The following is a 24,647-nucleotide window of genomic DNA, read 5'->3' as shown; positions in this document are numbered from 1 at the left end:
AAGTGTAATCATGGCTTTATAGTACACATTCATGAGAAATAACATTGGATGTTGGCATAACATCTATTTTAGATGTTAGCAATATTTTGGGCTATTTTAAATGTTCTCTGTCTGATGCATAGCATTAAATTTCCCTAGTGAACTCAGAGGGAATGGGGGAATAGAAGGAATGGTTTATATTACTTACTGAGGGAAAGCTGAGGGGTCTAAGATTTGCGATAAACTTTTGGGTGGTTACCTTTGTTGGCAAGAAGTATATTTCGGGAAAATCACAACATATCTCACGAGGCAGCGAGTCTTCTAGAGTTTTTTGTTCATGATTCCACCTTGCCCCCTCGATGAATAAACCAAAAACGTGAACTCCAACGTGTGTGGGGGCTGTGCCCTAAGATCAGAGAAAAGTGGTAGCAGTGAGATCCCCGGCGGGAGCTTCCTTTACTAGAAGCTTCGTTTGAGGATGGTCGTAGGGGGCCGCTTGCTCCCCTTTCAGCCCAGTGAGGGCCCATCCCTGTGCAAGGCAGGTTTCCCCAGGTTCTAAGGTGAGTGCTCCAGGCTCCACCTGCACTGAGCACTTACAATTGTCGGCTTTGGTCTACACACGATGACCCCTCAAAGCTACGATAATCAAAACTGTGTGCTACCGGCATAAAGACAGACATGTAGCACAGACTAGAGAACCCAGGAATAGACAGTCACATACATCCTCCAATGATTTGCAATAAAGGTGCCAAGATATTCAACGGGGAAAGGACAGCTTCTTCAACGAATGGTGAAAACTGGGTATCAACATGCAACATGAACTGTTACCTTACACTGTATACAAACATTAACTCACAGTGGATCAATGACCAAAACTTAAGGGCTAAAACTATAAAACTCTCAGGGGAACATCTTTTTCTTTTTTTTAAAAGAGGGCACAGCTCACAGGGGCCCATGCAGGGATGGAACCAGCAACCTTGGTGTTATGAGCACCGCGCTCTAACCAACTGAGCCAACCAGCTGCCCAAGGGGAACGAATACCTTTATGACTCTGCGTTTGTTAATTTCTTGGATATGACACCAAAAGCACAGACAACAACAACAACAAATAAATAAATTGGGCTACACTCAACTTTACATCAAAGGACACTATTAACTGAGTGAAGAGGAAACCCCCAGAATGGGAGAAAATATTTACAAATCACGTGTCAAATAAGGGATTAGTATCTAGACTATGTAAGGAACTCCTACTATTCAACAACAAAACCAAAAAAATCCTGATTAAAACACAGACAAAGAACCTGAACAGACATTTCTCCAAAGAAGCTACACAAATGGCCAATAAGCACATGAAAAGATGTTCAACATCACTAATCATCAGGGAAATGCAAATCAAAACCACAATGAGACACCACTTCACATCTACTGGGATGGCTACTATCAGAAACCAGAAAATAACAAGTATTGGTGAGGACGTGGAGAAATTAGAATCCCATGTGTTGCTAGTGGAAATGTAAAACAGTGCAGCTACTATGGAAAATGTATGGCATTGCCCCCCCAAATTTAATAGAATTACAATATGACCCAACAATTCTACTCCTAGATATATATACACAAAATAATTGAAAGCAGGGACTCAAACAGATATTTGCACGCGCATGTTCATTGCAGCATTACTCACAATAACCAAAAGATGGGAGCAACTCAAGTGCTTTGACTGATGAATGGATTGACAGAATGAGGGGTTCTGGACTGAATGTTTGTGTCCCAGCCAAAGGCATGTGTGGAAACCCTGTCACTCGGTGTGGCTGTATTTCGAGACGGGCCCTCTAAGGAAGCAATTAAGGTTAAATGAAGTCATACAGGTGGGGTCCTGATTCAACAGGAGTAGCTATCCTGATAAGAAGAGACCCCAGAGATCTCTCGCTCTCTCCACGCATGCCCACTGAGGAAAGGCCATGTGAGGACATGGCGAGAGGTAGCTCTCTGCAAGCCAGGAAGAGAGCTCTCAGCTGCACCCCGATCTCACACTTCCAGCCTCCAGACATGTGAAAAAATAAATTTCTGCTGGTGAGACCACCCAGTCTGCGCTCTTCTTATGGTAGCCTTGGCTAAGACACCGTGCCTTATACGAGTACACATAATGAAGTATCATCCAGTCTTAAAAATGTAGGAAATTCTGACACAGTGATGAACCTAAAGACGTGCGAAGTGAAACAAGCCAGTCACAAAAGGACAAATGACAGACGATTCCACTTATCTGAGTCACCTACAGCAGTCAAATTTACAGAGACAATAAGTAGACCGGTGGTTGGATCAGGGAGTGAGTGTTCAATGGGTGCAGAGCTTCAGTTTGGGAAGATTTGGACATAGATGTTGGCGACAGTTGCACAACACTGCGAGTATACTTAATGTCACTAAACTGCACTCTTAAAAATAGTTAAAATGAAAAAAAAAAGTTAAAATGGTAAATTTTCTGTTATGTGTATTTGAGCCCATGTGGCAGTTTGGCTGCGAGCAGCCACGGGGAGAGGCTTGCCCCACTGATTTGAAATCTCACCTTTCAGGCCGGATCTCAGCCGCATTCAGTCTCCACTCATAACGGGATAGTTATAAAGTCCATTTACTGTATGTACTTAAATCTCTTATTCATTTAATTTACCTACAATTCTCTTTATACCCCTGGAAAGAGCAGGAGAGGTGGCGTTTGATGGCATCTGGACTTGAAGAGGACTGTGCCTTGGTTACGCCCCCTAGTGCCCACCAGCTGCCTGACAGGTGGTGAGTGCAGGAATAAAAATCTGTGGAGGAAATGAGGGAGGGAGGGAGGGAGGGAGGGAGGGAGGGAGGGAGGGGAGGAAGGAAGGAAGGAAGGGAGGAAGGAAGGAAGGAAGGAAGGAAGGAAGGAAGGAAGGAAGGAGGGAAGGAAGGAGGGAAGGAAGGAAGGAAGGAAGGAAGGAAGGAAGGAAGGATTACTCCAGTACCTTAAAAGCTCTCCTGACGATGTTGAGTTTCCTCTGGATGATTATGGAGAACTCCTCCTCTTGGATGTTAGTGGTGTCTGAGATCACGTGGTGGGTGAAAGTCAGGTGATCAAGAGAGAGTCCTTGGGACTGTCCATAGTCTTGAAGCACAGCAGTGAGAAAGGCTTGGAGAAAAACACACACCAGTTCCTAGCGCGTCTCAGATTCAGGGGCTGTGCACTTCTCAGAGGTTCCTGGGGAGTGGGGGGGTGTCCTGGGGTGCAACACTGATGTCTCATGGGGAGGTAAGAGTAAAGAAGAAGGAGAGTCAGGAAACGCAAGAGGTAGGTGAGAGACTGGGCCGGTGGGAGGAGAGTGTAAACCCAGCGGCCTCACTCACTCGGGCCTTGGTGATATTGTCTGGTCAGCTGCAGGAGCTTGTTGGGGAATGTGGGTTGCTTTTGTAGGCCCAGTGCTGCTCTCAGATAAATCTACTTCTGACCCAATCTTGGCTGATCATGCTACCTCCTCCTCCTGGCTACAAAGATGGGTCCCAGGGGCAAGTACAAGAACCAAGTGTGTCAGAGCCTTTCTCAAGAAATGACATATGGACATTGGGAAAAGGAAGGCCCTTTTTCCTCTGGACTTGCCAAGCTGCTTGTGACCATTTCTTCCCTTGGTTTCACGGAGAAAGGCTATATGCAGCAGCAAAAAAAAAAAAAAAAGGCCAACATATACTGGAAACAGAGCTAAGTTATGAGGATGCAGGCTGAGAGTGAAACAGGGAATGACTGATCACCTGGATCCAGCCGTGCCTGAAGCTAGAAAACCCTTGACGTCCTTCCCCCTTCTATGAGCCTAGAACTTGCCCTGCGGCTGAATCAAACCCTTGGGTAGGTGCCCATCTCCAGGAGTCCCATCTTAAAATGTAGTGGCCTTTGGCAGGGATCTAGTGTTGGCCTTTGACATCACAGGATCAGTGGCCTAGAGATGAGGAAGTGAGACACTTGCCAAGGTGCTGGTGAAGTCTGTTGGGGTGTGTGAGGAGATGGGGTGAAGGAGGGATGTGGGTGGGAAGAGACAGGCTGCTCTAGTCCTGCAAGAGGCCTTGGGACCTGTCCTATGGGATCTCTCATCCTAAAGGGGAGCAGGCCAAGGGCTGGTGCAGGAGAGACTGGGCACAAACTGGCCTGGGCCAGGTGTGGGGCTGGTCCTGGTTCTCAAGCTCACCTTGTGGAAAGAAGAAAGCTGGGAGCCAGTATCTTGTGGGAAATCCTTCAAAGAAATCACTGTTTTCATCAGAAGGATGTTTGGGTGTTGGGCTGGGTGACGGAACAGGGTGCTTCCAAGCTGTGGTAAGTACCATATACCTACGGAAGGCAGGCCACCGGTTGGGGTGGTTACAGGTGTAATAACTGCACACTTCCAGGTGATCTGAGCAAGTCCCTCCAATCCCTCCCAGCCGCCTCCATCCTTTTCATCCCAGATTCTTCCTGACTCAGGCACCTTGTCCTGCACCAGCTATGGCTCTAAAGCCCATGAGATCAGGATGCAATAGTAGGCGATATGTGTGGGTAACAAGAGTGTTGTTATTAGAGTGGGAATCCCGGCTGGGCCTGGCGGAGGCTGGCGCTTTGTTTCTGGGTTTCTGACCTCTCTAACAGGACGTGTAGGGTCATTCATTCATAGTTACAGGGTATAAAAGACAGGCTGAGACTTTGGGACCAGGTTTTCTGGGTTCAAATCTCATACTTCCACTTTCTAATTGTGAAAACTTGGGGAAGTTACTTCATGTCTTTGTGCCTCAGTTTTCTCATCTCTGAAATGAGGACGATGATAAATGATAGTACCCACTTCATATCATAAGGTTACTGTGAGAATTAAGGGGGTTAGCACGAGTAAAGCACTTAGAAAAATGTTTGCCACACTGTAAGGCACTCATTGTTTACCCTCATGCCTTTCAGATGATTTTGTATTCTGTACTAAACACATTTAAAAATTACATGTAACTAATTTGTATTTCTTTCCTATTTCTCCCTGCTGGTGTCACAAGACGTGATGTAGAACAATGGAAAGAGAAATGTACCAGGTTCTGGCTCTATTCCTCTTGGAGCTGAATGACCTTGGAGGAGACTCTCAGCTTCTTAAGTTTTCCCTTTCCTCATCCTGCGCTGGAGATAAGAATTCCCTCCCTTGCTTAATTCACATGTTGCGGTGAGAGCATGTGAATCGACTCTGTGAACTGCTAAGCCCTCAGCAGAAATAAGGAAGAGATGTAAAGTGGCCTTCATCAGTACCTGCGATGTATTGCAGTGTAAGCCATTTTGGCCCAGGTATTGAAGAAATTCAGTCGCTGGATGAGATCATTAACCCAGGAGCTCAGGGGTCTGCATGACTTGTAGGCATATTTCTGTTAGGATTTAGAGACACGCACGTAATTTCTTTTTAAAAGATTTTTTCCCTCTGGCCCACAGAAACAATTTGTTGCTAGGGGATAACAGGTGCGAGAGAGGCCAGAATTTTGCAACCAGTACCCACCGCACCCCCAACTCCTACTTTACAAAAGAAATTTTATAGCCACCAGCCCTCTGTACAGCCCCCTCCCCCCACCCCATCTCACTGTACACAGCTGCCTGGCTTCCTCTGGTCCCTGGTTCATAGCAGGCCTGGGCCTGCCGCCTGCTCAACTTGGAGTTGACCTGCGTCTTGAGCTTGCTTTGGCCCTGGGTACCAGCTGGCCCCTCCCAGCTGGCTCCTCTCCTGTGGACTTGTCCTCGGCCCTGACTCCCCTGTGTGCCTCTTGGGGGCCTAGTGGGGGCAGGATGGAGTTTGAGCCCCAGTTCTGCTGGCTTTATAGGCATTTCCAAAACTCTAATTGGGATTTCTTGAATCTAAAGGACATATACCTTTTTCTAAGTGCATATATAAGCATGTGTTTTATATAAGTATATATATGTTTTTATAATCCTTATAAGTGACATATTTTTCCTTAAACTTTAAAAAAATTTAATAATACATCTTAAAGATTTTTTCAGTATATCAGTGCATACATACCTCATTATTTGTATCATAATTTCTCTAACCAGATTCCTATTAATAGATACTTAAGTTGTTTCCAGCTTTATGCTATTATAAACAGTCCTGTGATAAACATCTCTACGATAAAATTAAGTAGAATTGCCAAATTTCCCTCTATAAGATTTTATTAATATATACTCACAACAAAAGTATGTCAGCGTCTTTTAATGGATGTACAATATTTCATCATGTTGGTATACCACAGTTAACTTACCCTTCCCCAAAACTGGGACACTTATTTCAATCAAGCAAGTAAATAGGAAATAATAATAATTGCTTACCTGCCACAATGCTGGCACTCTCGTTTGAAGAAAAGAGTCATACATTTCCTCCAATTCTTGGGTGAAGATAAGTTGTCCTTTTATAGCAAGTTGAAGATCTTTCAAAGATTCATGTATAACAAACAATAACTTATCAAATCGTTCCATTTCTTGTTTCAAAAAGGTTAGCAAGACACAATGGATAAGGGGATCATAGCCTGGATTTAAAAAAGTGGTAAAATTATGGTATCTTTCAGATAAAATGAGGCTTTACCTGGAGAGCTATAGGATTTAGAAGTTAAAGGAATTTAATCTATCTACACCAGAGACTGAAAAACATTTTCAGGAAAAGACCAGTTAATAAATATTTTATTTTAGGCTCTGTGGGCCACACTGCCTCTGTCACAACTACTCAACTCTCCCACTGTAGTGTGAATGCAGACACAGACGGTATGAGAATGAACGAGAGTGGCTGTACTTTAACAAAGCTTTACTGGTGGGAACTCAAATTTGATTGTCATATAGTATTTATGTATCACGAAGTATTAATTTTGATTTTTTTTCAGCCATTAAAAACAATGCAAAAACCATTTTGTTTGTGGGCTGTACAAAAACAAATGGTGGCTGGATTTGGCCCACTGGCCCTAGTTTGCCAACCATTGATCGATACACAACAATAGCACTAGTTTGATGGACTATTGCTCAGCATTCAGTTCCAGAATGAATCTTTTTCCAAGGGTTAAAATATCAATGTTGAAAATTTAACTGGGCAAATTACTACAGTCCAACATATTAGCCCTTCATAGCTGGGCCTGGAGCTAACTCTAGACAACTAGGTTTGTTCTGTCTCCTCTGGGTCTGCCCTGACTCCCCCTTAGTTCCTCAGAATCAAGACCTCAGAATCCCATCAGAGGGCCCATCTAAACCTCACTGTAAAATGCTATTCCAGAAGGCAGAGGCAAAGCACAGGGACCTAGAAGCTCTTTAGAATCTCTCAACCAGAGTTGCTCCTTTCTGTTGCCACAATTATTATTTCTTCACTTTTAGCCTTGGGGCTATCCCCCACACCTTAAAAAAATCAACCAACCAACTAACGGACTGACCAACTGACCAACCAACCAAGCAACCAACCAAACAACCAACTAAACGACTGACCAAGCAACAAGCAATCAAGCAACCAACCAAGCGACCAACCAACCACCCTCCCTCCCAACCAACTAACCAAACGACCGACTGACCGACCAACCAACCAACCAATCTCCCTCCCTCCCAACCAACCAAACAACCAATCAAATGACCAACCAACCAAACAAGCAACCAAATGACTGACCAGCTGACCAAACAACCAACCAACCTCCCTCCCAAACCACCAATCAAACAACCAACCAACTTCCCTCCCAAACAACACACCAACCAACCTCCCTCCCAAACAACCAACCAAAAAACCAACCAAACAACCTCCCTCCCAACCAACCAACCAACCAACCAACCAACTAACCCACCCCAAAACATTTGAAGAGAGAAGGGGGTACACCGTAGAGGTTTAGCTTTCCATCTCATCTCAGCCGCTCTACTCTACCTTCCCCCCGATGCCAGAGTCTTTCACTGAGGAGGATGAGGGGAGGGATAGAAGCTCATGCGCCGTGCTTACCTTTGAGACCTTTATACAGAGACTCCCAAACGGGGCTTGACATGATGCACTTCAGCGTGCCTTGAGTTCGAGCACATTCTTCTTTCTCCACAGACAGTGGCAGCCGCTTCAGCATGTTAGATAAAACTTCCATCACCAGTTCATCATTACTCTGCTCACCACTGCAAAAGAAATGAAGAGAAGAATGAGATACAGTTCTGTCTACTCGAGGAGAACCCTCTATTTATGTCTCTTGTGAAGGTAAACGCAGCTTCCCAGGAAGAACCACAAAAACATGATATGGAGACCATGGAGTTCATTTCAGCTTACAGATGAGAGAACTGTTCAATATACTTTAGACATTTGCAAGGAAATAGGTATTTTTAAAGTTTCCTTAAGATTTCTTGGTAAAATATTCATCATCTGAATACATCTGCATAAAGGAAATAACAAGACTGAAATGAAAAAGAGGAGGCAGCCAGACAGAGTATGCTGAGGTCCCTTTATATAGACATTCAACTGTGTACCAAATTGCTCTGTGTTTACACAAAGGGTCCCTGTCACACACTCAATAGGAGGTCACAGGAGGACAGTGTGTGTACAGGTCTGGGTGAGGATGTGATACTAAGTAAAGCCATAGAATACTAAAGCTGGAGGATCCTCTTAAAGATGAGGAAATCAGGGCTCGGAGGTGACAGGCCCTCCCTAAGCAGTTAGAGGATGAGTAGGGAATGGGACACGCCTCTTCCGAGTTCTCCTCTCTTACTCTATATACTAGGGGTGACTTGTTTTTCAACAAACATCGAGATTTCACACAGCCAGATAATGTCAGAGTAAGTGATAATCTAGAAGCCACAGCTATGTATTTAGTTCAACAGTGCTGCTTCTGAGCCATTTTACAACCCATGAAGCAATGTGTCCTTATTTTGTCGTCACACTTTGTTTTGGACTTTACAAGTAGAGTCGCTCGGTGGAATTCATCTAAGGTGGCTTTGAATGTTGGGAAGGGCAGGGTGGGATGATCTCTTTGGCAATCAAACCACCGGGGGCTTAAGCCATGTAGTTTTGGCATTAACAAACATGACCTTATTTTACAGTTACAGGCTTGAGGAGGCCTGAGAGCTTGGCTTGTACACTATTTTCACCTCTCGGTAGCCTTGATGGGGAGACAGGCACTAGCTCCATGTATGGATTAAGTAGGATAAGGCTATCGAGGCAGCGTGACCTCGGAATCAGGAAGCATAATCAACGTAGGCCTTTAAAAGCAGGGCTCGTTCCTCTGACCACACTGTCTGTCCTCTGACTTATAGGGATGGATCTTTTTCCCTGTCCTATAGAAGTACATATGATATTGCACATTTAAACAAATTCAGTGTGAAAATACCCCTCATCAGGTACAATTCAATTACTCACTCAACAAAGAGTTACTGAGTACCTACTGCATGCGTGGTAACTGTGTGCGTGTGTGTGTGTGCATGTGTGTGTACTTGCTTCTGTGTCATTTGGAGAATTTGGATTTTTTATTTTTAGATTATATTTTTCTGTAAGTCCTATACTGTCTCTTCAAATGAATATTTAATGGTTTTTCACTAATGATTTTTCTATTTTAGCTAACAATAGTGAGTCTTACCTGATCATGACACTGGTCGGGATTGTTCTTGGCTGCAGGGCAATGAGATTATCAATGAGACTTTGGCCCTGGATCTCCCTGCAGCCCCTTGTGGCCTCAGGGTGCAATCCTAAAAGCTCGGGAGGGTCATCGTCAGGTAAGGACTGGATAATGTGTATGTAATCCTTTATGCTTGCAGATTCTGGCACTGGCTGACATATCTGAAAATTTAAAAACTGTTAGTTTTTGCTTAGTGAGGTATCTACTTTCAGTAATGGGTGAAGACAATATGTCCCCGTGAAATTTTATACAGAAGACTCTTATTTGTAGGCAGATCTGTCAAAAGCTATACCTGGGACCACTGTATTGTAAAGTGTGGTTGCATGATATGCACATATAACTTTCTCTTGGGGAAAAGAGAAAGAAAGAAAAGAAAGAAAAATACTTAAAGGCTAGGGTGATTCTGACTACCCATTGCCTCAATAAACTATAGGCATAGATAATGATGCAACCAAGCTTTAACAAATCATTTTGCTTGGGTAAAACCTACAGAAGGAATGTGAATGATCTTAAGGATAACTAACCACCCAGGAATTGGTGAAGGTGGTCCAAAGGTACAAACTTCCAATTATAAAATAAATTTTTAAAAAATTGAGGAACTAGAAAAAATAATCCTAAAATTTATATGGAACCATAAAAGACTCCAAATAGCCATGACAATCCTGAGAAATAAGAACAAAGCTGGAGGTATCATGCTACCTGATATCAAATTATATTACAAGGCTATAGTAATCAAAACAGCATGGTATTGGAATAAAAACAGACACATAGATCGATGGAACAGAATAGAGAGCCCAGAAATAAATCCATGCCTATATGGTCATTTAGTCTATGACAAAGGAAGCAAGAATTTACACTGGGGTAAAGGCATTTAATAAATGGTCCTGGGAAAATTGGACAGATACATGCAAAAAAATGAAACTGGACCACCTTCTTAGGTCATATACAAGAATACACTCAAAGAGATTGAAGACTTAAACGTAAAACCTGAAACCATAAAACTCTTAGAAGAATATATAGGAAGTAAACCCTCAGACAATACTCTTAGTAATATTTTTACTGATAGTATATCTCCTTGGACAAAGGAAACAAAATAAAAAATAAACAAATGGGACTATATCAAACTAAAAAGTTATTTCACAGCAAGGGAAACTATCAACAAAACAAAAAGACATCCTACTGAATGGAAGAAGATGTGTGTCAACAATATATCTGATAAGGGGTTAATATAAAAAATTTATTAAAAAACTCATACAACTCAACACCCAAAACACCAAACAATCCAATTAAAAAATGGGCAGAGGACATGCATAGATATTTCTCCAGAGGACATGCAGATGGCCAACAGACATATGAAAAGAAAATACACTTAACATCACTAATCATCAGAGAAATGCAAATAAAACCCACAATGAGATACTACCTCATTCCTGTCATCATCAATGACTCATCAATGAATCGACAAACAAGTGCTGGCGAGGATGTGGAGAAAAAGGAACCCTCGTGCACTGATGGTGGGATTGCAAATTAGTACAGTCACTATGGAAAGCAGTATGGTGGTTCCTCAAAAAGTTAAAAATAGAATTACCTTATGACCCAGCAATTCCACTCCAAAGAAATATAATACACTAATTTGAAAAAATATATGCACCCCTATGCTTACTGCAACATGACTCACAATAGCTGAGATATAGAAACAACTGAAGTGCCCATCAATAGACGATCGGATGAAGAAATTGCAGTACATATATACCATGGAGTATTACTCTGCCATAAAAAAGAATGAAATCTTACCATTTGCAACAACATGCATGGACCTAGAGGATATTATGCTAAGTGAAATAAGTCAGACTGAGAAAGACAAATACCATATGATCTCACTTATATGTGGAATCTAAAGAACAGACTAAACGAGCAAACAAAACAGAAATATACTCATAGAGAAGAGAAAAAAACTGATGGTTGCTAGAAGGAGGGGGATGGGTAAAAAAGCTGAAGGGATTAGAAAATACAAATTGGTAGTCACAAAATAGTCATGGGGAGGTAAAATACAGTATGGGGAATATAGTCAATAATGTTGTAAAGACTATGTAGGGTGTCAGATGGGTACTGGACTTATCGGGGGGGCTCACTTCATAGGTTATATAAATGCCTAACCACTGTGCTATACGCCTGAAACTAATATAAAATAATATTGAGTGTCAACTATAATTATATATGTATACATGTATATTCACGAATGTAAAGTACAGCATAGGGAGTCAATGGTATTGTAAGAGCTATATACAATGTCAAAGGGGTAGCAGACTGGGGGGCGAGGTTTATCACTTTGTGAGGGGTGTAAATGTCTAATCATTATGTTGTTTTGCACACCTGACACTAATAAAACAAAAATCGAGAAGCTATTTAAGGGGAAGAAAAGAGAGCTCTTTCTTCCTGTTGAGCAGCTCTGTCTTCCCATTCATTAGCGCTAAGTCCTGACTGGATAAAGGCTCATGCGAGGAGAGCCGCTGGCTGGATAGATGAAATGGTAATTCACCGAGCAATGGTAAATCAATTGCGTCATACTGAAAGTTAACAAAAGCCACTGAAAGTGAACATTAAATGTACTTAAATGCAGATTTTCAATAATGCAGCAATGTTTAGTTGTCAAGGAATGTAAGAAAATGAATTCCTTCCTTACCTCCTCAGTAGAGAAACTGAAGTCATCTTTCAGCACTTCAGGGTTACAAAACTGGTAGAGAAGGGTGTTCAGACACCGCCTGTCACAGTCATCGGTCACCTGGCCACCGTAGATCACTTCCCCAATCAGGTAGCGCAGTGTCTGCCACGGGACACTGGACTGCATGGTCAGGGTATTTTCCATCACCTTTATGGCCACCTTTAGAAAACCGACCAGTTTTTATTATTTCAGCATGTGTTTTCAGCTAACTTTGATGTTTAATAAAGTCAGCAACTCTCAAACAGCTACATGTATTTTCTCAGTATGTTTTCATATCTGGTGAAGGAAGACCCCTGCAGTATTTGAATTTTGGGGTACATTCCTAGCTTATTCTTAGCATTTCTTCTTCCACGTGAATTTTATTAATTCCAAAATCTCCCTAATTTGATTAGTAATTTTGGAGGAATTGATAAGTTATGATATAGGAAGTTTTCCTATCTAAGAACATGGGATGTATTTATTTAGAGAAGGCAGGATTTAGAAAGAAAAAAGGTGAGCAATCAGACTGCCACTTGTCAGTTGTGTAACTTGGGCACGTTTATTAAGTGTCCTGTGCCTTTATTTCCTTACCTGTAAAATGAGGATAATTAGTGCATTTACCTCATAAGGTTGTTGTGAGAATCAAATAATTCATATAAAGCAATCAGAACACTTTCAGTTCTCAACAAATGTTACTCTTTCCCCCTAATTTATAATGTTCTTTATATAGGACACATACATTTCTTGTTAAATTTGTTCTTCAATATTTAAAAAAAAATTTTATCGCTATTGCGAACATACTGTCTTTCCTAGTTCCATTCCTTGGTGTTTCTTGCTAAAGAAAAGTTATTGGGTTTTATACATTTGTATTTTCATCCAACCACTTTACCAAATTCTCTGATTCTTCTAGTTTTTTTCCCAAACTAACCTCATAGGTTTTCTAGATATAGTTATAGCATATATATTTTCTTTTTTAATTATTTTACAGCATTGATGTGAATTATGTAATTTTCTTACCTTATTGCATTTACTAGAACTTGTAAAGCAATGTTGAATGGTAATGGTGATAATAGGCTTTCCTGTCTGAGTCTTGGTTTTACTTGAAACAATTTCAGTGTTTGGTTATTTAGAATAATATTCCCTGTAGTTTTTTGGTAGTCTTTTTCATATTTAAGCAGTAGCTCTTAATCCCATGTTTTAGCGTTCTTATTAGGAATGGCACCTGAGTTCATAGTAAAAGGCTTTTCTACATCTATTGATGATAAAGTTATAGATTTCTGGATATTGAGTCACTCTTGCAATAAACTCTACTTGCTCCTAATGTATTATTCTTCCAATATTTGCTGAAACCTATTGATAGTTTACATAGAATTTTTACATCAAGTTTTAAGCAAAATTAGTCTCTAGTTCTTATCTATATAATCTTTATTGGGTTATTTTCTTGGTAGTTTCAAGTTTCTTCAGTAAGTTTTTTTTTCTTATAAAACAACCCATTTCAATAATTTTGTTTCTTAATGAGAGAATTCAGTCCATATTGCTTTATGTTATTTTTTTTCTTTTTACTTAGTTGTTTCTCTCCATTCCTCTTATTTTTGATAGTTGGATCAAATTGTTTTCTTTTTCTTCTTATTTAGACATTGTACTGTTCCTATTACAGGTTACTTTTTCTCTCCTTGCATTTGTATTAAAATAATTTTCTTATTTCTTGTGTTCTTTCTCTCTTTGGTTACTGGATCTCATTAGATACGTCATTTGTCTTGGTCTTGTCCTTGGTGCTTCGGTCCAGGTTTGGGGGGGCTTTCAGTGGCAGTGGCCCTACATCTGGTGGAAGATACACTGATGTCTAGTCTTGTGGGCTCGTAGACAGCACCCGTCAGAGTGGCAGTCCCCTGAGGAAATTCTCTCCAAGTTGCCTGACAATGGGCAACTACAACTGGGACTTCCCCTAGTGGGAGGCGCTGTGTCCCTACGCCAGACGTCCCACTTGCTTAATGAGAGGGGCTGTGCATAAATCCAATTTCCCACAAGTACCAAGGTGCTAGCAGTTGGAATTTCTAGAAAGCTCCCTGAACACCAGGCACCAAAACTCAGAGAGCTGGGCACCCAGGCGGTTTGTTTCCCACTGGAAAATCTGCTCTTATGTTTGCCATGTAAAAGGCATATTAACCATTTGTCTAATGCATGGTGCAACTACCTTTTTTTAAACAAATATATTGTTTGCCTTTTGATTAAACTCTGAGTAAGGTCTGGACAGAAGTGTTCTTGAGCTCATATTCCTTGAGTGCAGCTGTTTTCCGTTATGTGTTGGTGAGGGGCAGAAGCATATACTCTAGGCAGTTGAGCTTGAAGCCTCTTGTGGAAACTGAAAAGCCTTATGAAGACACGGAAGAGATGGAAGGGTACCCATCTAAGGTGGGTCTAGGAGATAGATACCCAGAGGCAGAATCAAGATTTTCCTCAGGAAGTTTTTTTCGTGTCTGCTCTAACATATACTCGAATGGGTAATCAAAGCAACGCTCCACAGTGGGGGCACAGCTGCAAGAAAAGTTTGAGCAGGTGCTACGTTTACTTTAGCAACAAGGAAAACACCCTACAATATTAAACACAAAGGGAAGGTTCTATATAGAGGATAGTAAAGAAAGACTATTAGGTTAAACTATTTTCCCACCACAATGGGTCAGTGTAATCTCTCTTGCTTTAAATGAAGAAGTAAAAACAACACTTCTGTAGTGATTTATACGTGTCAGGCACTGTTCTAAGTGCTTTACCTGTGTTATAATAAGTACTCTGCCTCTTATAACGTCCCTTAAAGTAGGTACTGACATTTGCCCTCCCCTCCCCACCCTGCCTTTTTTGGCCAAGGAAACTGAGACCCAGAGAGGATAATTAGCTGGCCCACTAGACTGTACAACTGTAAGTATTGGAGCTATAATTTGATTCCAGAAAAGCTGGCTTCAAAGTCCATGCATACTTTTAAACATTACCCTTTTTTGCCTAGTTACAGAGTTCATTTTCAAATCACCATGAAAAACAGTATTTGTGTAGACACATAGTAGGCTCCCTGTTTGCATTGTATTGTTATTTAGTTGTTGCTACTGTTTATTTATTGAAGATACCACACTTACCTCTAAGTCTGAAGAACTAAATTGATAATCAATATTCCAGCCCAATACTCCATATATTTTTCTTTCATTGATCAGAGCATTGAAAAAACATAAGCTGAATAGAAGTTTTTTCCACCATGGTCCACATTCAGGTTTTTCAAATATTTCTTCTGTTACCACTCCAGGCCCGCTGTGTCCAAACGTCTGAAGTAAATTACTTTTCAGTCCCAGAGGATTTTCCACAGCAATCTTTAAAACAGATGTGAGTGAAAACAACACGTGAGGACAGACAGAGGCACCAAGGACTCGAAGGGACTTTTTTGTATAGCACTGATAAAAAAACTAGCCAAGAATGTAACTGTTTTCAAGATTCAGTGGCAAATCAAAATTCTTGTGTCATTCTTTTCCCATTTGAAAACTTCTGTGCAAGGACTATACCAGATTTCCTATTGTTCCAAGTCCTATCTGAAAATGAGAAGTATATCATTGTCATTAAAAGGCCTCTAGTTTGTTCTAGGTATAGAGTTCTGGAAGCACAGCACTTTAGGAAATTGGACAATGAACAGTTATTGTCGTCTATCAATGGCAGTTAAGTGGCTGTAACAGAATCAGGGCTCTATGGCCTCAGCCAGGCAGCAGGTACAGGGGTGCCAGATCAGGAAACAGAACGAACAGAACCAACACAAGTTTCGAGTCATCATTGATATTAAAAAGGAAAACAATTAATTTGGTGCGTTTCCAAATTGTTTTGCTTGCATTAAAAATCCCTCTGGCTGACTTTTTAACTAGGAAAATTGAAGTGACGAGAGACACAAGGTGACGTGAGGAGAGGATCAATTGGGGAGGAATTTTTGAGCGTGTGGCTGTTAAGTCTGAAACTGTGAGGGTCTGAAATGTTCCCTTACTCGCAGTTTACATGTAGATACACACATGTATGCACATGTATGTATATGTGTGTGTATAATATATAAAAATTGTGTGGATATGTATGTGTAAATGTGTCTGGATAGGTATGTATGATATATGGATGTGTGTGTACACAAACAGGATTTCTGGGTCAGGGAGAAGACTATCTACAGAGCAGCTCTGGTTCCTCACAGGGCGACGCAGTGGGAGCCGGATATACCCTGTGAGTGTACAGTGGAGTTTGTTCCTCAGGAGAGGGACTCAAATGATGAAATTTGGAGCGTACATAGAATGGCTGCCATAGCAGCCTTTCCTTCCTTCCTGAGACAGAGGATGAGGCTTTTGCTCCGGAATGTAAACAAATCCTCTCTGGAGATAGAGAAAGAGGTCTCTGGGTTTTTACAATGCCTGGAGTACAAGCAAATGGCTCCGAGTTTTATTATCCTTAGAATATGAGCAAGTAGATGTGAAAAGTGCCTGGTAGAGGCGATATTCTCTATCTGCCAAGGCATGTTTACCAGCAATCATAGCTCAGAAAGCCCTGACTATGCAGGAAAGAGAAAATATTCCCAGAGCATTGTTTCTAGATCTGCCCCACTCCCACAGGGGCAGCTATAGGAGGGGAAGGAGAGAGGAAAAGGGAGAGAGAAAATGTGTGTGTACGATTAATATCGCCTTGGGATGAAAGTTACTGATACCTGAAAGGAAACTTTATTTTGTTAAATTTCGAAAGCCATGCCAAAAGTTTCATGTCCAAGCCATGTCCAAGGTTTTCCTTTCCCGTTCTTTCCTTCCTTTTTTTTCTTTATGGGATGATAATATTTGGGTCATATTTGTAAAGAAGTGATTTACTCACTCTGGCAGTTGATTCAGTTAAAAATCTGAACTGATTATTTTTGGGAGTGGGTGGTAAACTTTTTATTTAATTAATTCCATGTACCCATCATTCACCTTGGACAATGGTCAATATTGCAAAATCCTGTTTAGCTTAGTTGACAAAAAAAAAAAAAAAAAAAAAAAAGCTGTAGCCAACCCACGAGAGCTTTGTAACAACCTTGAGTGTATTATTTTACTGTCTGTCTGTTCTGTCGTCTTTCAGATCTCCTTAAATGTGTCTTCTCTGATGAAGCTTTCCTGCCTCTCCTCTGCCACACCACTGACTACATCATATACTGGAAACACGTGCTTACATTTCTCATGCTTCCACTGGTCTGTGTGTTTGCCGGTAATAAGGTGGACGTATACTGTTAAAATACCTTTCTTATACAATTAACACATGCTTGTTGTAAGAATTTTAGAAAAACAGAAATACAAAAAATAGAAAACAAAAAATAGAACTAAAAAAATTTATTATAAACTATAACAATGTAAAATATTTTTAAAATATTTAAAAATCACTAATAACATGCCACCTAGGGGTAAATACAGGTAACATCTGGTTATATTTACTTCTATATAATATATTTCCTTTTTATTTTCTTTGATAAAATTTGTATCATATGTCTTGTTTTCCATTTTGTTTTTTGCCATAGTCATTTCATGTTCTCGTATCATTAAATATTCCTTTAGAATTTTATTTTCAGTGGCAGCATACTGTTTCATCATATAAATATACCATAAATTATTTGGCCTTTTCCAAGAATTGATCAAACTGTATGAAACTTGAAGAGACTATTTATATACAGAAGGTGCCCAAAAACTGTATACACATTTTAAGAAAGGAAAAAATTGTATTAAAATTACACTGATGGTAACTACTTTGAGCACCTCTTCTAACTGCAGAAGTTAAATGTGACTTGTATTCATCTTTTGTTATCGGTATATATTGAGTCTTACAATTTTAAGTTTTTTCCTTTCTTAAAATATGTATACATGTTTTTGGCACTCTCTGTGTATTGCAAAATTACTTTCCTTGCTGGATTAATATCTTTCTGATATTACCTTATAAGCAGTATATGAGAATGGTTATTTCATAATACCCTTAACATCACTAATTATATCATAACAATTTTAAATCTTTGCCAGTGTGATGGGCTATCAAAGGTATCCATTGTTTTGATTTGCGTTTCTTTGATATCTAAAGACTAAATTTTTATTTTTTCATGTATCTATTGACCTGTTGTGTCCTTTGTCCATTTTTATGGGGTATTAGTGTTTTCCTTTATTATTTGTAGGTGCTCCTATTTATGTATTAAGACAATTATCATCTCTATCTGTATAGACAATGGTATACGAAAAATCCCATAAAAAATTTAATGTCTGTATTAATTACAACCACCTTAAAAATGCTTACACTGATGGAGACTTAAGGTGGAGTTACAGCAATGACCTACTTAAAATGAAATGTTCCTTGAAGCTCTATCTCTGTCCTCCCTGCCACCTTTCATTCCCGTCCCCAGTGCCTCAGTACCTCCACCTTCAAAATCCCCCAATCCTGGCCAAAGATAAAACGCTGTTTGAGACCGGACCCTGGGAAGGAAATGGGATATCTTGAGTCTCAGACTAAACACTGTGGATATCTCCACACCATGTTCTGTCTTCTCCAGGAGCAGGGCTGCTGGGAAGGAGGCTCGGTCTTGTCAGCTGCGGTAAACACACACAGGAGACTGGGAAGGACTGGGGAGCACTGGGACAGGGAGGAGTTTCTTTGTTTCCCCAAAGTGAACTTGATTTATTCTCAGGCTGGATTGGGACCCTACCAGGAAAGTGCCTCATCCACCTGATTTCCTTGTTCTCACTCGAGTCTGTTAAATGTGGAAGTGTGCCTCTGCTCACCTATCTGGGCACAGCATTCTGCCACTGGTCAGTTTTCTTTGCTCTTATGACTCCACCCTTTTGTCAACTGGAAACTCATTTGTGACAAGATTGATCAAGTCTTAGCATTTATTCAAATTCAATGATGGAGATGAGTAGGAGTCACAGATAATCCGCAGGTAGGCATTTTTAGTCAATAGTTTCACCCCGCTTTCTGCCAGACCCTTTCTAGAGAATTAATAATGAACTGTGAAATAGTTACGGGGAGCAGAGATAGGAGAAAGCTACAGAAGCAAAGGGCAGAAAAGGACATGAATTCTATATTCTGGTTTATAATAGTTAAAAGTCTAAGCATCCTTGTTTGAGAAAACGAACATCAAAATGGTGAGTCATTTGAAAGGAGGGATCTTATCCATTACTTATCCAGAACATCCTTCCTGGTCCACTGTACAGGGAGCAGAAAGTTAGGATACTAGAATTAGCTCGCACTTCTCAACTCAGAATTATGAACGCAAGACGACTTACATACAGTCTGTGTTCCTCAATCAGTATTAAAATCTGCTATACTGTGGCCTTACCTTTAAACTCTTTTGAAGAAGAGGAATTGGGAAAGAACTGCTTGATTCTGAGCTTAACCATAGCCTAAACTCAGGGTGTACTGCCACACCTGGACTATTAAATCTGCAAAGGAAAAAAATTATACATTGATGTGAGAAAGTTAAGCCAAACCAACATGTCCTAAATATCATAGTATTTCCATGTTTTAAGTGACATTAGGAATCATTTTAATAATCAAAGATTTTATTAGACTACCCTAAGAGCTTTCCTGTTGCTCAAGAATTTGCACAAGACCCATTAATTCCCATTTTTAAAAAGTAGTTTTTCCTTCCCTAAGTACAAAAGTGATATATACTCATTGCAAAAAACCTGGAAAAAATTACAAATTAAGAACAAAACGAGGAGTTCCTCTGGTCAAGTCTGGGACAATTGAACATCAAAATAAAGGATGATAGATTATCCATTGAATAAAACAGGAATCCGTTATATCAGTTCATACTGACATAAACAAATTAATAAATGGGGGGAGGAGGAAAAATTTTTTCCTTATAGAACATCATGTAACAAATTTAGAAGGAATGGTGGGATTTGAAAGTCACTGTTGGCATATAACATAGTAACAATTCAGTAGAAAATTATCAATGGATTTTAAAATTAGTGTGTGAAAGTTTGAGATGTATACATGGCCTGAAAGTCCTAACAGGTGGCAGATACCACTTTAATCAAATGTTCCAAGTTAAGATCACCAGTAATGGGACAGACGGACCTCGTGGGCCTCTTTGATAAGATGCACCAAGAAGGATACAACATCACTTCTGTAGTATTCCTGCAAAACTGCATAACCTTAATCTAGCCATGGGAAAACAGCAGACAAACCCCAATTGATGGGCATTTGACAAAATAACTGGCTTGTCTTTTTTAAAATGTCAAAGTTATGAAAGACCAAGACCGGCTGAGCAACGATTCTAGGTTAGAGGAGCTTTAAGAGACATGTCAAATGAATGCAATGAGAAATCCTGAACTGACACCTGGACCAGAACTTTTTTCTTTTTGTTGCAAATACACAGTATCACTGGGACAGTAAGCTAGATATGAATAAGTTTGGTTGATTAGATAATCAATTAGGAGTCAAGTGGCATCACGCCTGCAATTTAATTTCAAATCAGAAAAAAATTACACATGAAAGAAATGATAGCACAAATGTTAATGGGAAAATAGAGGTAAAGGTTATAGAGGAGTTTCTGTATTATTCTTGCAACTTTTCTGCAAGTCTGAAATTTTTTTTAATTTACAAAACAAACCAAAGCAACAAAGGCAAAAACAAACAAACCACACTCAAACACAAAATTAAACAGCAAAACAAAAATAACCTGAAATTTCATCAAGTATAGTTTTCTTCTCTCTCTCGCTCTCTATTTTTTGAATAAAAATATACTGTACATCTGTTTATAGCCTATTTTTTTCTCTTAGCAGTATATTGTGAACTTATTTCTTTAATTCCCAAATTTTAGAAAAAAATTTTTTACATTTTTCTCTCCCATTGTAGGATACGAAGGTGATAGTCTTAATTATTTAAAGGCTTTATTTGATAAAGAAGTATAAATTTATGATAATTATACTCTGATTATATAGAATGCTTTTTACATATTGTTAATTATTCTTACAAGCCTTTGAAATTCTGTTCTGAAGAACATTTCTCTAATTTAATGTTTTAGTGATACATTGCTATCTGCCATTCTATGGCTTCTCTCTATCTTAATATACTTTTTGAAGGCTGATACGATGTCTGCTCCATGCTATGTCCTTCGTCTCTAATGATTCTTGGCAAATAGTAGGTACCCTATAAATATTTTTGAATGAATAATGAATGAAAGACCTGGTCGAAATTATTGTCATTTTCCAAAGTTTACATCTATTGAAATCATATGACTAAGAAACCTTTGTCTTCTGAATCTCTGAACTGATGAGATAAATGTGGAAAAGAGAAATTATGAAACAATTTTTAAACTGCTAAAAAAGTAACAGTTGAGAGTAGAATGAATGATATTAGCCAAGTATTTAGAAATTTAAGTCAGTTGCATTTATGGATGTCTCATTATTTGTAAATCAAAGGGGAGAGAGAAAAGGAATGACTCATGTTATCATGATGCTGACGTCACTCCCCCACATTGTTCATTCTTCACTCAAAATTATAGCAATCAATTTCCAAGTACTTTCATTGCAAAGAAAAAGACTGAACTGATGGAAATTGCTGCCTGAGTGAGCAAGTGCTTTGGGAGATAAAACCTAGAAAAGTGGGTTGAGCTAGAGAAAGTCAGGTAAGTACTAAATACAGGCCATAAAACAAATTATTACTGAAAGTATGAATATGAAGTATTACATTCTGCTGCTTGGAATCACAGGATATTAAAAACTATGTTACAGAGCTGTACATCTATATATTTTGTGTATGTATGCATGTATATTTATTGAGAATGAGAGTATGAGAAGGAAAAAGAGAAGGTGATAAACAAGATGGAAAATAAAAACTAAAAAGGCCTTTTTTCTATATATTTTCAGAGTAGTTTTCAAGGTCTTAGAAGAATAGAACCCACATAAGACAGCTTCCTCTGAGTGGCCCATCACATTATGTTATCATTGTTTAAGTATAATATATGTTGTCATTTCCTGTTTTACTTCATTGCTTTAATAATTAATCTAATCCCTTATAAATAAATGTAAAACTCTTACGATTCTACAATAGTGCAAAGCCTTGGCATAAACGATGCTGCATGATGGCAGTTCTGGAGAATGACCCATTGTTCTGTTTTGGTTAGGGCCTTAGCAATGAGGTCTTCTGCCTTAGCTTCCCGGCCGTGGCCCAGAGAAATCATGGTCACGTGATAGGTTGTTCCTCTTAACTCTTGTGCAAATTTCAGGAGTGCATCGGTGATATCAATCCCTGTATAACAATGTGGAAAGGCACATACAATTGCAAATTCCTCTAACTGCCTCTTAAAAAATTACATCTAGCATTTATTGAGTGGTGGTAGGAGAACGTATAGACATAGTGGAAAAACTACAGTATTTGAAATTAGTACCTAGAGTTCAAATTTTGACCCCGCCACTTACTGTGTTTCCCCAAAAATAAGACCTAGCCAGACCATCAGCTCTAATGCGTCTTTTGGAGCAAAAATTAATATAAGACCCTGTCTTATATTATACAAGACCCGGTATTATATTATGTTATGTTATGTTATGTTATATTATATTATATTATATTATTATTATATTATATTATATTATTATTATATTATATTATATTATATTATATAAGACCCGGTCTTATACTATAATAAAATAAGACCGGGTCTTATATTAATTTTTGCTCCAGAAGACGCATTAGAGCTGATGGTCCGGCTAGGTCTTATTTTCGGGGAAACATGGAACTGACTGGGTAAGCTAGGTTTTCTAACATATGGGGATGATAATATCTACCTATAGCAGCAACTGCTGGTTACCTATTCCAATATCACTTGTCCCTTCCTCCTCTGCAGCTGAACCCCAATGTTACTTATGATGGCTGTGTACCCAGGTAAAATATTTTGTTTTTAGCCTCTCTTGCAGCTTAGTCTGGACATCTAAGTTTTGTGAATAGGCTTTGACAGCAATGTTTGTTACATAGTTGTGTAATTGTTCCTTGCCTCCATTCTGTTGTTTACAACATGGATGTGAAGGCTAGAGCCCTAGCTGCCGTTTGGGGCTAAGTCTTCAAGAAATGGGCAGCACCCGTTATTAGGGTGCCAGGCATATAGCCAGTTGCTTTGCATAGAAAAAGTTTCAGATGAGAAAGCCTCCACATGGAGGCATTTTGGTTGAGATTTTTGCCAGATAGAATCAAAGTTTGAAAATGGTGAATTCTAAAGACACATTTGATTTGGAGATGATGAAGAACAGGAGATACATGAAGAAAATATTTTGCTTAGGGTCTGTAGACCAAAGACAAGAAAAAGGAAAAGAACAGCATTTGGAGTTCTGAGGAATACAAGAGGTGGTTCAGCAGGACCACGTGTTAATTTTATAACATGTATATCTTTTCATGAGCCAATGTAAATGAAAAGTTAATCAATGCAAGGGAAATCCCAATTTTGCAACCAATATTACATGTTTGGGAGGTATTTTCTGAACAGAAAACTAGTGCAGATCAATTTTTCCACATTTGTGAATCTGGGCAATCTTAGTCTTCTCTTTGTTCTTTTACATTTTTAGAAAGATTCATTCTGAATATACTTTAAAATTTAAATCTGTCCCTTCCCCAAATACTTACATAAGAATGGGAAAATATTTTAAACATGAAATAACCTGACATAGGACCTACTTGTCTGTATCTTTTGACAAAATTGATTCATCATCTTAACTGTTTACAAGTAGCTTACCATGGGAGTGAATAAGTATCAGTGGGGTTCTGGCACTGGATTCTTTATATATTTCTTTCCAGGTATTTCCAGTTCTGTGAATATATTCACTTCCTATTTTTTCAGTTATGAACTTACTCACGGAATTATGTAAACTTTCTGGCCTAAGAATTTTTATCTAAAAAAGAAAACATGGAAGGTAACTTTTAAAACCACCCAAAGGAATATTCACTATGATAAACAAACAAACAAACAAACAAATAAACTAAGATGTATTCATTCAGTTGGAGTTATGGTGTTTCTGGACAAGTGTAACGGGAGAGAGTCTACGTGTGGCGGGAAAATGGCCATTATTGCTCTCGACCCTCACAACTTGGTTTTCAGGTCCAAAGCAAGATCTCAGTCAGAGTGTGAAAGAGATAGAGGCACAAGGTGGCCCTCGCATAAGGGAAGGGCCCCAGGTGGGATAGGGGTATCAGTCTCTACAGTTACCAGGTGGATGACATAAACTAGAGAAGTGGGTTGGATAGAAGAAAAATAATTGTCTTGTGTAAGAAAAACAAAGATGCAAGTATGATGTTAAGTGGCAACCAGCCTTCAACTTCAGTGTCAGGAAGGAACTGGGAGGCAGAGAAGACTGGTGCCCTGGTT

The 24,647-nt window shown here is 39.4% G+C and overlaps 1 protein-coding gene across 1 annotated transcript in view; it reads right to left on the bottom strand.

The window, feature by feature from the left end:
* Positions 1 to 24,647, bottom strand: part of DNAH14 (dynein axonemal heavy chain 14) — a 200,405-nt gene that overhangs the window by 363 nt on the left and 175,395 nt on the right. The window contains exons 73-84 of the mRNA XM_033099365.1: positions 24,018 to 24,174; positions 22,333 to 22,543; positions 19,623 to 19,725; positions 15,406 to 15,633; positions 12,263 to 12,460; positions 9,541 to 9,740; positions 7,932 to 8,092; positions 6,302 to 6,498; positions 5,240 to 5,352; positions 4,173 to 4,312; positions 2,964 to 3,127; positions 239 to 385 (exon numbers count right to left, since the gene is read on the bottom strand). Of these exons, the coding sequence (XP_032955256.1) occupies positions 239 to 385; positions 2,964 to 3,127; positions 4,173 to 4,312; positions 5,240 to 5,352; positions 6,302 to 6,498; positions 7,932 to 8,092; positions 9,541 to 9,740; positions 12,263 to 12,460; positions 15,406 to 15,633; positions 19,623 to 19,725; positions 22,333 to 22,543; positions 24,018 to 24,174 (2,019 nt within the window). The remainder of the gene's footprint in view (positions 1 to 238; positions 386 to 2,963; positions 3,128 to 4,172; positions 4,313 to 5,239; positions 5,353 to 6,301; positions 6,499 to 7,931; positions 8,093 to 9,540; positions 9,741 to 12,262; positions 12,461 to 15,405; positions 15,634 to 19,622; positions 19,726 to 22,332; positions 22,544 to 24,017; positions 24,175 to 24,647) is intronic.

Source organism: Rhinolophus ferrumequinum, chromosome 27, assembly GCF_004115265.2.
Source record: "Rhinolophus ferrumequinum isolate MPI-CBG mRhiFer1 chromosome 27, mRhiFer1_v1.p, whole genome shotgun sequence".
In the NCBI taxonomy this organism is placed as follows: domain Eukaryota; kingdom Metazoa; phylum Chordata; class Mammalia; order Chiroptera; family Rhinolophidae; genus Rhinolophus; species Rhinolophus ferrumequinum.
The sequence above is the reverse complement of the archived record's forward strand: the minus strand, read 5'-3'. Positions and strand labels throughout refer to the sequence as shown.